The sequence below is a fragment of the Thunnus thynnus genome, chromosome 14 (genome assembly GCF_963924715.1).
Source record: "Thunnus thynnus chromosome 14, fThuThy2.1, whole genome shotgun sequence".
In the NCBI taxonomy this organism is placed as follows: Eukaryota; Metazoa; Chordata; class Actinopteri; order Scombriformes; family Scombridae; genus Thunnus; species Thunnus thynnus.
The window spans coordinates 3405749-3419508 of record NC_089530.1 but is presented as its reverse complement, the minus strand read 5'-3'; the positions used below and the strand labels follow the sequence as shown (position 1 = coordinate 3419508).

General features: G+C 40.6%; 1 protein-coding gene across 2 annotated transcripts in view; it reads right to left on the bottom strand.

Annotated features, from left to right (window-relative positions):
* The window catches only part of rin2a (Ras and Rab interactor 2a), a 56708-nt gene that overhangs the window by 9556 nt on the left and 33392 nt on the right, over window positions 1-13760 (bottom strand). For both annotated transcript variants that reach the window (XM_067609353.1, XM_067609354.1), the window contains 3 exons: window positions 13100-13172; window positions 11234-11325; window positions 2513-4150 (listed from right to left, as the gene is read on the bottom strand). In XM_067609353.1, coding sequence (XP_067465454.1) covers window positions 2513-4150; window positions 11234-11325; window positions 13100-13172 — 1803 coding nt within the window. The remainder of the gene's footprint in view (window positions 1-2512; window positions 4151-11233; window positions 11326-13099; window positions 13173-13760) is intronic.

Here is a 13760-nt window from a genome sequence, read left to right as displayed (position 1 = left end):
CTGGAGGAGAGCCTCACTGTGTGGGATGAGTGGAATACAAGGAACTCTGTTCTGATCCCCCTCCGCTTCCCTCACCCCGCTTGAACATCCTGAACTCAAACAGACACATGGCTGGGTTGTTGAGTGAGTGCAAGACAGGAACAACAACAACATCATCTTCCATATTTGAATCCTTGTGATTGTCTCCTCTGAAAACGTGTGATATTACTCACAGGTTTCCTTCCATTGCCACGTCATGGATTCCCAGATGTGATGATGTTTCTGAACATTTTTTGTTTTCTTTGTTTTTGTCACATTGTGCCCTGATGTCAGCTGTAGATTTGCTAAATGCTGCAAAAGTCACATTACTTTTTTTGCTATGTATGGCAACTTTACAGTAAGGTGACCATATTGTGTGTGCAAATATCATCCCTCATCTACATGAAATACTGCATGAGAGTCAAATCAGTCAAACTCAAAATACTGGCACATCACTTTAAAGCAAGCAGAGTGGTAGAGGAAGAGCTCTGATGACAGAGAGGGAGGGAAAGAAACACAGCAACAGAGAATAAATGCAAAGAGAGAGTGTCAGAGAAAGACAGACTGGGACAGAAAGTGGAGGGGGCTTGCCTCAAATCCTCTCACTCTGATTGGAGAGTCGGTATAAAAGAAGTGGAGCTGGAGTAAGACAGAGATTGCACGACTTGGCAGACAGCCACTCAGATGCATCTGGGCCAGCCGGCCTTTGAGCTTAACAGAAAACACTCTATGAAGCTGCCACAACAAAATATTGTGCAACAATTCCAAGAAGTAAAACCGCAGCAGCTCCCAGTGTGTCATCCCCATGAAAATAGGCCAGTCAGAAAACAGGCACAAGAGGGGGCAAACATGACACGAGACATACAAACATTTTAAAAATGTTGTGTTTTTTTCCTTTAGCTGTCTTCAATCCAATATGGAACATTTTTTTCAGTGGAGAGTTTCTTTATCAAGCTGTGCCACGTTTTTTGCCAAATATATTTTTGTGTTCTTCTTTTTTAGGGGGTGGGGGTGGGGGGGACACCATGAAACAAATGTCCCAACTGGAATCAAAGTGAGGTTGCTTCCACCTGATGCACATTCTTTGGATTTTCTGTTGAAAATTTTATTGGTATAAGTTAATTTCCAAATCTATTCAGTTTTAATTTGTTTTTTTTAAAAAAAAACATATTAAAACTGTCACTTTTTCCTGGAAAAGGACTTGCAAAAAGCAGACATTCAGACCTGAACATGTTACAGCTTATCTGTGTGTAGATCACTGCTGTGTTACATCAGATAGCACATATAAACATCATATATTAGATACTGAGTTTACTGAACTTGAGTTCAAGTTCTGTAAAACTGTTAAAAATATCTAAAAAAATTATCTGATAACTAAAGACTGAAAGAAAAAGAAACATTAAAATATATAATACCAGTATTTAATATGAGTTTGTGCTATGTGATTACTTTTGATAAAAAAAAGGAACATTTTTCCACCCAATTCATCAGTTCATAATTGTAGCCCTCTGGTGAACTATTTGGATGGGGCCAGTAGGAACAGGTTGGTTCAGCAGCCGCCTTCCTCCTATGATAAAACACTCTTTGTGCCCTCTGTGTACATGTTACTCTGTCCAAGTTCCAATGTTGGCCTAAATGATTCACACTGCTCTTCCGGCAGGTGTGTGCGCTCTTAACTATCTATGTGGTTTTCCCTTTTCATGTTGCAGTAATGACATTGTAAGATACAATAAAGGATGAACACAAACAGCAATACAAGGGAATAGAAAATACTTATATTGTATTATAGGGGTTTTGCATTCTGTTGCACATTGTTCACCTGCCCTCACTGTGTTTTGGAAATGATTTACCAGCAGTGTTTTTTTTACATGACAACATACAACAGACTGAAATTAACCTGATAGCGCACACTAGCACACACACACACACACACACACACACACACACACACACACACACACACACACACACACACACACACACACACACACACACACACACACACACACACACAAACCTAAACACACCCAGCTGCAAACACGTGAGGACAAGTTTTCAGATGTCCTCACTGCTAAAATATTGAAGTGAAACTGCTGCATCTACATTAAACACACTTTCTGTGACATAGTGTTTCCGCAAAAATTAAGATGTCTCCATGAATACATCACACACTTCCTAAAAATAATCACACACTTATTTGCAAACACACACAGAAATGATACCCACCAACCCCCCCCTCCTGCTGAGTTGAGGACAAGGTCATAATGCTTAAAACGTTGCAATCTGAGCATGTCAGCAATAATCTCACAGCAGTTGACTGTATTTTTAGGCAAAAAATTACCCACAATTACTAATATTTAAAGAACGTTTTCCAAAGTGAGGTAACAGTGATAACTGTAAGTCACAAGTTGTTGCTAGAGAAATAACAAGGGTGAGGAAACAGAGCTAAGAGCCAGATTAGAAGAAGAAAAATATATATTCATTCCGCACTCACCAATCTGGTCTTCAGGGATAAGGCTCTCGATTGGCGGCTCCAGCTCAGAGCTCTGTCGCAGGTAGCTCTTCATCTGGGTGATAAACTGGCGAAGAGTCTGCAGCAGCTCCAATCCAGAGGCATAGCCCTGCCAAGCCTGGGTGCCTGCAGCCTCACCCATGTAGCTCAGGTAGTCCTGCACCAGGCAGCCAAAGTATGAGCCTTTATCCCTGGACAGCTCCAGCACCCTGCGGATCGCCCTCTTCTCGGGTGTCAGCAGTGAATTGAAAACGCCACTCATTTTGCGCAGGTGCCCTCGCAGGGCCTTCTGGAGGACCAAAGCACTGGCACTGGGGCGACGCTTTGTGCGGTGCCCCGGCGGCACCATGGTCAGGTCCTGGTCTTGGTCCTGGTCACTCTCCAGGCTGACACCATAGTCAGGCTCTTCTTCATCCTCGTCATCTTCATCATCGTCGTCTTCCTCCATGCTGCTGTAAGGCAGGTGGCGTGGGGGGAGGGAGAGAGGGAGGTGGGTGTTAAAGTCAGCTACAGTGGGGGGGTTGGGGTCATGCAGAGGAGGAAGGAAGAAGGCAGAGGACTGAGAAAAATCCAGAGAGTCTGAGGAATCTGTGGAAAGGCTCATGTCACTCAGTCGCTGTCCGCCCCCACTGCATTCAACTCCAGCTTCTTCTTCTGCTCCTCGCACCTCTGCTTGCTTGCTGGTTGTCATCGGGGAATGGTCTGGAGGACTGCAGGAGTGTTGGGCGGTGGTTGTGGTCGCATTCTGCTGAAACAGTTTGGCCCTACTGAGGGCCTCCTCAATAGTCTTGTCCTCCAGTGCCAGGTGGCACTGGGCATCCTCCTGGCTGGATGATGGTGAGGCTTTGGCCCGGCGTGGAGAGGAGGACAGAGATGATAGAGAGATGGGCATGGAGGGCCGGGGGATGGATATGGGAGAGCTGATGCTGAATCTCTTGGGGGGAGAGGACGAGGGGCTGATGCTTAGTGAGGAGCCCAGACGAGAAAGGAGGCTGCTGCCCCTTTCCCTCTCCTCCACCTTCTCCTTAGAGACATTGATCCAGGAGATCTTCTCTGGCATGCTGCGCTGTCGGAGAGGAGGGGCAGAGCGTTGTGGCCCTAAGCGAGGTGGGGGAGGACGGGGGGGTGGGGACCGTGACACACTGTCTGTACCACTTTGCTTCTGGCTGCTGCGGTTTTGGCTGTTATTGTCTTGGAGCTCTGTGTTTCTCTGCAGGTTGCTTTGACTTGACTGGTTGCTGTCACTGAGCTCTGAGCTACAGACCTCAGGACTGTCGTCACAAGAGTGCTGAGTGTACTTGTTGGTTTCTGGGCTGCTGCTGTTGCCAAGGGATTCCTCCCTCAGGCCCTCCTTTGCTGTGCTAGGAGGATTGGAGTTGGTGCTCTGGTCGCTGTTTGGTTGGTGAACCTTTATGAAGAGGGGGTTGATGAAACAAAGTGCTCCGTTGGATTGGCAACACTCAAGCTCAGATGGAGTGCGAGTTCGAAGCCGGGGGCGCGCTGGGGTTGTTGCCACGGAGACAGGTCTCTGGGTAGGGGGGGGTGGCCTGTCAGGAGCAGCTGTTCCTGACAATGAGGCTGAACCCTTCCTACTGCGGCACAACTGAGCGTCCCAGAAGCCTGTGTGAGAGTGAGAGAATTATTGTATCTGTATTATATGGGCATGATGTGATACAACATATAAGTGCCAAATTAATGGCTTCAGTCTGGTTTTTGTCCCTTCCCCAGTAACCAGGGGTTAGTATGTGGATTAAAGCTAAAATTAGCCTTATCAAACCTGTACCATTGATTCAGTAGGTGCTTTCAGACAAAAGAATTAACAAACACCAACTCCATTTATTTTCTGTAGATCATAGAATGCTTTTGAAAGCATCAATTTGGCATCACTACTGAGAACAAATAATTATAGGTGCAACAGTATATAAATTTGTCATAAACTGCACTGTTTAGTCTGTATAGTTTGTTATGCAGCTTTTTTGGTGAGCCCCATGAACCAGATGATTATAGTCTCTTTCAGATGTTGCGACTAAAATCAAGGTGCTTGGGAGGTTGTGCTACTCTTGCACTTGCTGTTAATAAGTAACTAAAACCACTTGTATCTTTTTAGTGTTTAATGGCAGTTGGCAACCAGCGTTGGCTGACCTTTCAACCGGATGTTGTGACGTCCTAGAATGGGAAGGGTGAAGCAAGTCATGTGGAGCTGATTGGTTGATTCTTGTCACATGACCTGCGGTGCGCTTGCTGTATTCAAAAAAGTTCAGATTTTTCCATCTCGATGCGCTGCGAATGCGCCTGAAAAAACAGGTTGCTTTCCATTGAAAATAATGAATTTGTGCGCACAAAAGACACATTTGAATAGCCCCAGTATGGTCTAATTACAGTCTGTGTTGGAACATGAGAGGATTATTAATTCTGAAGTGTTCCAGTCGGGGGGGTTTAGCAGTGTGACAGTTGTTGCTAGTGAGATGAGCCCAGCTCATAAAGCTAGCATCATTGGTATGGTAAACCCCTTGTTTGGGACCATTGAGATTTTCTAGCACATTATAGCAAATCTAAACAAGGGGAAGTAATCAGTCACCCTTGCTGGCAAAGATTTCTCTGAAAATAGCACCACTAAACATTAATTTGTGAAGACATCACCTTGGTATGTCTATTACTGAACGTGGTCTAAAATGGACTGAAGGGCAAATCCTTCTCCCCTGTGTTCAAGCAGTCTCTCACTGCAGTCTCTACTGTGCAAAAGCAATGGCAAATGCCACAAAGATATTTCTCACTGATCATATACCTTCACATGCACACAGTTTTGCAATTCAATTGGAGAAATACTGACATATAGCCTTTGTGTTATTTTTGATTACCTTGTTCCCATATGCAAACAATGACAACTTTTTAAAGCAAGAATTAGTTTTTCAAAATGAGTGTAAAAATGTTATATTCTGTTTTATATACATGTAGCATGACTTGAAAAGTCTGATACATATGGAACCATTTTTTGTGTATTATGACACCCCAACAATGAAACTGTAGTTGTCAGCTATTTGCTAAGAGCTGTGGCTCTTCTGGTAGCAGTTGATTTTATAGATTCAAACCAAACTACAGAGAGCTCTGGCATTTCTGACAAGGGACAATGTACTGTACCATGCTTCACACAACACTGTTCACATTGTGCCAACTTAGTGTATACTTTTTCAACTACAGTAAAATCAGGTAAATATATTATCTTTCTATGGCTTCAAGTATGAAAAAATAGACTATTTCTTTTAATGTTCTATAATAAAACATACACATTAATATATTTCCACTGATCCACTCCCAATGACTTAACACAAGTCCTGCAATTACAACCCATCTCAAAATACCTCTAAATGCCACTCAGAGCAAAATCATTGCTGTTTACTTTTGCAGACTCTGAGGCTCAGCCTTTCAGGGAGCTTCTTACAGCTAAAGAGACAGAGGAAAATAGAACCAAACAAGTGTAACACAACCATTTGTTGAACCTTTAGAGCTCAAGCCGTACCAGACAGAGCAAAACAAGACAGATGCACACCAGTGGAAACAATACCACATGAGGAATACTAGTGCCAGACACAGAGCAACTCCTTCACAGGACCACAGTGCAGAAAAGAGAGGGTAACAATACTTACTGTGATCCAAAGCTCGATGACACGCAGACAAGCTGTTGATCTCAGACTGGATCTAAATTCTCTGTACAATTTGGAGGGTTTCTGCAGAAGACACAGTGCCGTGTCTCCACAAGCCGAAACTCGACTGGCTTTTCTGGCTCACTCACGGTCAATCTGTGTTATGACTCACTCTTGTTAATGTGTGTGTGGGCGGACTGTTAGCAAAGTATCCCCGCCTCTCTCCCCTCCCTTTCCATTGAAGTTGCCTGGTCTCTCTTTCTCTGTTGTTCTCTCTCTCTGACAAGTTTTTCCTATTTCCCTCCTATTCTACTCTTGTTTACTCTCTCTTCTAAAATATATTCTAATTTCTTCTCTTACATGCTCTGATTGTATTACTTATTACTGTTTTACTGAATCATTAGATACAATTTTGATCACTCTGTTAAAGGTATTTCACATTTTCATTTTGTTTTTCCTGACACTTCTAATTTCAAGGAATCAATTTGATTACTCAGTAATACATATAAGCATTTTCACAGGCACAGCGAAGCCCTGCAGTACAGTGTTCAAACACACAAACGCACACACATACACACATATACTGTACACCTGGGACTGCGAACTCAGAGGAATGTGGTTTGGCATGGTTGATGTAAGAACTGGGAAAGTCAAGGGGTAAGTCAAGGGCCACTTGTAGAGGGAAGTGACAGCTGAACTGGAGACAGAAATAGACATAACTACCACACTGTATGGAAACATGAAGTCTATCATTCTGGTTCTTCCAAAACTGGAAATATTTCAAAAACTGAATTACAGACTAGGGATGTGCCAGTATAAAAGTTTGATGTAACCATTGTGGCCAAAAATATCATGGTATTATCACAATAATCATCAAACATTACCGAAATACTACAATTAGTGTTAAAATACAGTAAAATTACTTCACACCATGATCAACTTGGGTATTATTAGTTTTGTAAGAACCAAAAAATCCCACACACAATCTCTTGCAGTCACTTTATTTATGATGTCTTGGTCCTCAAACTTTCATTAGGTAAAATTAATGAATTAAAGTTTAATGTGCAGGAATTTTTGGTTCTTTCACAATCAGCATTATGATCAGACCCACCTGTTTAGAAGTCTTTCTAGAGTGCAAGAACTTTTAAGTGTGTGTTACCAGGTGGGTGGTAATAGTTAAGAGGCAGAACAATGATTGATTGAACACACTAGCCACTAGCACCACTCTAATATGTGGCTGTCAGTTTTATGTTTTAGATTAGTAAATATGACAATATTATAAAATGCTAAAAATGATGGAATCAGTTTCAATTGCCTGTGCAAGCTGTTTATAGTAGGTTTTGGAAAGCAACAGAAGCCTCTTACTTCCAGAAGAGAAGGCAAACCTGCAGCAGAGCAAAGTAAAGTAGGTCTTAACCACCCTGGGCTCACAGCCACTTCTACTGTAGCCGCAGAGGAAAATACTGAGATTCAAGCCAGGACTTTTCAGGAACAAAGCGGCTTCTCTTACCCTTTTAAACTATACAGCCAACTCTAACCTGTATACTACTGGGAAACAAAGCTTATCAAACATTTGATCAAAAGACATTTGATTAAGCAACAGACAAGTTCCTTATTATAGGATAGCTTACGTGCAGTTTGGCTGATGAGTAACGTCAGTTTCACAGAAACACTGTCATAAATACTAAGGGTGGGGGAAAAAATCAATTCTAAGATGCATCCCAATGTGGACATGGACTATTCTGCATTAATTCACAAATGCCAAATCTATTTTCTTAATGTTAGTTAATAACGTGATGTTGACAGAACAAAAAGGCAAAACTAGTCTAACAGTGTACAGCTCACACACTAGAGTTCCTCTTCATAAAAGGCAGTGGTTGTAAGCATTTTTTGATTTAATGACTAAATAAATACCTTTGCAAGACGAATGTGAAGTATATTGTGAACTTTCTACACTGTCACTCAGAGACTAACGTTAGCGGAGCAGAGCAGTGAACTCCAGCATTAACAAACGAGACCATCTGACCAACACACACTGCAGATTTAAACGAGTTAAACCAACTCTGAGGTGAAGAAAATAATCTGTTCAGTCTGTTTCACCTCAAAAACCTTGCACCTGCTCAGCTTCTTAGACAACAACGGCTTTCCCTGGAGCTAACGGTGCAGCAGAGACGCTGCTCTCCACTACTGGAGACATGAAGTTAATAACAAAGCAGAGCACTCTGCCTCCCCCTCATTTTGTTATTCTCATACAGGCAGGAGACTGTAAAATACTTTCACATTAATTCATTAATTCATTAATGCAGTTAACTTTTTAAAATAAAAAGGCTGCAGACCATTTATCTTATCTGCCCTATGCCTATGTTTCATATTGTATGACTAAGGACTAAGGACACCAGTGAATGGTCCAGCACACAGAATATGACAGCAAAGAATCAGAAATGAATTGAGTCATGACATTCCCAAAGATTCCCGCCCCTAATAAATACCATACTGTAACTGTGCACTCATTCTGCAAGCACTACTGTCAGCAAGTCACTGGAGGTCAGCATCTTGCATTTATTTGATGCTTGTTTTCTAATGACCAAATACAAAATACAGCATTTTTTGAAAAACTACAGGAATAAATACCTTAAGTAACAGTTATATCCAAGGCTCAGGGTGATAGTAAGTGCTGACATAATTTTACATAATGTCATCATTGTCTTTTATTTTTGATTTGTGCTACTGTAATTAGTGCTAAATAGCCAATTTGTTAGAAAAGACATGCCAAACTAGCAAAAATGTACAACCTGCCTGTTAAAACTGTGCCACTGATTGAGATCACTACATAAATGCAATTTTAGTTTCTTATACTGTTCAGTCAAAATACAGCAACCAATCAACCAAGCTTCAAAGTTGAATTAACAACCAGGCAAGTGGGAAGCTGCCCTAGATCCCCAAATCAACAGTGACCCCAAAGGACCCAGGTTGTCTGTGTGGCAAATAGTTTGTGGTAATAAGATTATTACAAAATTCTTCCCACACCAGATCTGTCTTTACCCCAAATTTAAAATCTGGATACCACACTGCATGGCTCTTCTATTTTTACAAAAATACAAATATAACAAATAAATTGTATGCGGTGTGGATCACTCACATCTGGCCAATACCCAATCCACTCAATAAGGTCAGTATCAGGAACCCATCCAGAGCATTGGATAGGTGTATCCCTGGTAAAATACACCACAAAAGCACAAATAAAAACTGAAATGGGGCCGTAAGGGCCCTATGTAATTTGGGTTTAATCAAATCATGACAAACTAAGAGCAGGATAAAAGTACTGGTTGGTTTCTGGGAATCTGGGAAAAATTGTTTGGGGGAATGTGTGTAGAGGGGCTCAAAAGGGGCCCACAGCTTTTGCCCAGTGGGCCTCATAGCAGCTAAACCAGACCCTGTCAAGCTTCTTATACTTTAACATAACAATTTTAATTTGAACTTAATAACTTTATAATGAACAGAAGTGCCTTCAAAGGTCTCTTAAGTATCAAAACTCCCAAACTCTCACTACAGGTGGAGAGCCACATAACAGGTGATATGATACTATGAAGACGTCAAAGTCTGCACAATACAATACAAACACATACACACACACATTCACAATGCTGCTCGCATGTACGTCAGAACTGCCTTTTAGATCAACTATTCACTATTGTCAGTTACCTTCATAGGTACAAACCTCACTATTGTCTCACCTTACTAAACAGGAGCCCTTTTATGAATAAGAGAGAGAGACATTGTCAGTGGGGAAAAAGGAGAGAGAGAGAAAATGTATGTCCACAGATCATTCAAGACCACATTAAAGATAGGGTGTCATCAAATCATTGTGTGTCACTGCATAAGAGACTGCCAGGCAGAGGGACACTGGAAATCTGACTGAGTCAGTCCAGAGTACACATGATAGCTCTGAGTTGAGTCATAGCAGCAGAGCCTGAATGGACAGAGAGGTCACTCTGAGTGGGTTGTGAAAAGGGAAGTGGTGTGGAAGAGAAATCCATCAAAACCTATTCAGTTTTAATCCACTATTTTTAGCTCAGCTAAATTAAGTAAAAAGTGCATAGTAAAAGTATAAATTAGAAGAAGTGAGTATAAGCCAAATAATGTCGGCTCTTCTGAGAAAAAAGACAATTTTGACTTCATTACAGTGAAAATTACTTCACACTTTTGGCGATGGAGGTGTCAGATTATAGAATGAAAATGTCACAAGTTCTGTGGTAAGGACTGTAAGAAGGCCGAGGCCTTCTGCAGCTGGAATGGAGAAAAAGCTCCAGATGCGTCCCGCACTCGCCTGAGTCCATGCCCAGCCGAGCAGCACTAATCTGGGCCTGGATCAGGCTTTTGTCCCTGGGGGTGAGTCATTTAGCACTGGCATGCCAGTTAATTCTTCGAGCAGGGGGGAATGTGGTTGAGATGGGCTTTATGAGTGTGACGCCTCAGGAAAAAAAAAAAGGTTTTTACACACAACAGATGCTGGATGAGGGAAAACACTCTACTTTACTGAATCTCCCACATGCTAAGGAAGGTGCATAAATCAGTTTGGCTGCATGAAAATGATGCAAAATAACCAATAATTGTAGCAAACTCACTCTGGAGAGATGCCCCTGGTGATGCAATAACAAACACAACTTATAAACAATGTTCACACTCTCACTTTCGACACAGTGATACTATACATCAGCAAACAGAACCATTACATTCTCATAGATTTTCAAAGATGACATTAGAAGACTATTTTCAAATGATCTCACTATATTTTGCAACTTAATGTGATCATGGGAAATGCAAATAATTCACATTTACACACCAGCTCGTTATCCAACATTACACATACAATGTTTTAATACTTAGCTATTAATTTACAAAAGTGAAAAATGCAACATGTGTAAATGTTATCAGCAAACTTGAATGAATCTATTTATCCTGTTGTTTTCTGCTGCAATGGAATCAATAAAATTGCATATTTCACCTTCAACCCCCCCCCCCCCCTCCCACCAAAAAGATATATTCAAATGAGTAAACTAACCTGCTCCAAGTTTAGCAACCTCCTCAAGATCAGCAGATGTTCTGGCTGAGGCGATGGCCTCTGGGAGCTTCAGAGTGAAGGGCAACACATCCCTTGGAAAGAGAGGAGAGAGTGAAAGGGGAAAATAGTAGGACAAAGAAGAAAATAAAAAGTGAGTGAAAGAGGGCGGGATTGAAAGCCTAAAAGTGTGTGAGTCACTACATTGGAAAAGAGCGAGGCTTGGCCAGAGGGTAATATGTGCCTGCTGCTCTGCTACCTTTGGGTCTTTTACAAGTCCTTTTAACACTTTAACATAGTTTCCAAAGCTTTTAGTCAAGCAAACCTGAGTGATCAAAGCTGCAAAATACAGATTTCTTAAGAAAATAGTAATAATCTCAAAATTTTCAGTGTGTTAAATGACATGGCATTTTTAAACTATTGTGCATGGAATGGCATTGTGAGTATTTAAGAAGAATGAAGGTACTTTGAATAAAAGGACTAATTTATTTACACGTCTACACAATTCCAACCCTGTAAAAGGGTCGTGTTTAAAAGAAGTGCACACTTTCTTTTACAGCTACGGGTTTGGTAAGGTATGTTTTTTTAATAATTAAAAGTTCACCAACTGACATATGGAATGAACCAAAAGTGCTGATGATAGGTTCAGTATTTATGTTGTACATAATTTATCTCAGAAACCAAGATCTTTATGTGCCCAGTTGAGATCTGGTATTTTGTCACACAATGTTGACAGTATATAGATACAGTATAATATTATGATTGACGTTTTTCTTTTGGCTTTCGTATATGTGTTACTTCTTATATTTTGGATGTTTGTCATATAGTCTCTAATTCCATGTGGGATGAGTTACATGTGTGGAATGACATGGAAATAAAAACTAAATAATTAACTAACAAGGGCAAAACAAAAAATTCCCTCACTAATCAATATGGCATAAAAATATTAATACCTGAGAATAATCAGCACCATGAATATTTTTTTCTGATTTTTAACTTTTTTCTGCTTCATACCATTGCTGGATAACCAATTCTTATGTTCTGCCACTTTTGGCCAACAAAGTGAAGACTGTGAAGGAACCTTTGTGTTTGAAATTATAATGTTAGAATACAAATCCTCCTTCAAAATCCCCCCAAAAATGCCTGCCCTGCTTAAATTGCACTACTGATGGTAACAATTGGTAGAGAAGACAAATTGGAGTCCAGAAAAAAAAACCTTTTGTTCTGTGTTCTCTGTGCAACAGAATACTACAGCAGTAGTCATGCATTTCTATTTTAACTGTGTATCCATCTGAAAAAGCATATATGCTCAACAAACGTCCCTTATGTAGATAAAGGTTAAAAACTGACTATTTTGAGTGTGTTTTTTTCCCATCCTTGACACTTGCTCTTTTATGATTTGTGGCGTCTTAAGTTGTGTTCGGACTGAACTCACACCAAACACTTCTGACATAAAATGGAGTTTTTTTTGGCATTACATGATTATAGAAACTTCATAGATTTTGTAAATCAATATACTTAGTCTATGGATTTTGTAGATGGTAGCACTCCATTTTGTTAACAAAAGAAACAGTATGTCATACAAAACCAATATATACCAAATGACACACTGTGTGATTAGTCTGATTAGCAATAACTTAAGTGTTGCAGCACCTAAAAGATCCTTAATTCCAAAACAACGGGGTTGGTTTTTAAGAACATTCAGTTCAACAACAAATTAAACAGAAAGCATTAAAGAGACAACATTGGGCTGTATGATGTGGATAGATAACTATATACTGTATTTGTATTAAACGTACAGGTCAAAACAGATCAGTGTGGTTTTCATGTCCTTGTGTAATAATGGGTAATTTTGAGTGATTAACTCACCTGCTGATGCAGCAGAAAGCCACCAAACGAAACAAGTCTGCAAAGCTTAGGCCTGATCCCTCCAAAGAGAAAGCTGTAAGAGGACAGAACAGAAAGATCAAGACACAATTAAATACAGGAAACTGTCAGAGACCAAAGCTGTTAAAAAGACTGCTCAATATGTTAATTATTTTCATCTGGCTCAAAGAAATGTGAAATCACATGACTGTACAGCAAAAATTGTAGGAACTCTTAAGATGTTAAATCCGGCTTACTCTACAACCATGTATCATGTTTTAACTTATTTCACTGGCAAAGGACAAAGAGGACATACCTTGACAAATAAGCACAAGAGCCAGAGTCAAGGTCAGACCAATGCATGCAAAGGAGTGCTTTAATTCATCTTTATAATCCCTAAATTAACTTGATTTCCCTTAAGGATGCAAGGCACAGATGAGTATTATGGGTCATAAGATTAACAGGAACAAATAGCTACAAGAATGACTGTGGTGGTAACCACTTTCCCCATGTGGGGATGATTGCTTTATGGATGTGCAAGAGAGCATTTCACTGGAAAACAGATCACACAGATAGTTCAGAGGAGGAAAACCTATTGTCAGTAATAACACTGAATGGGAACTTGTTAGCTCACAACTTGGCACACAATTACAACAGTACACAG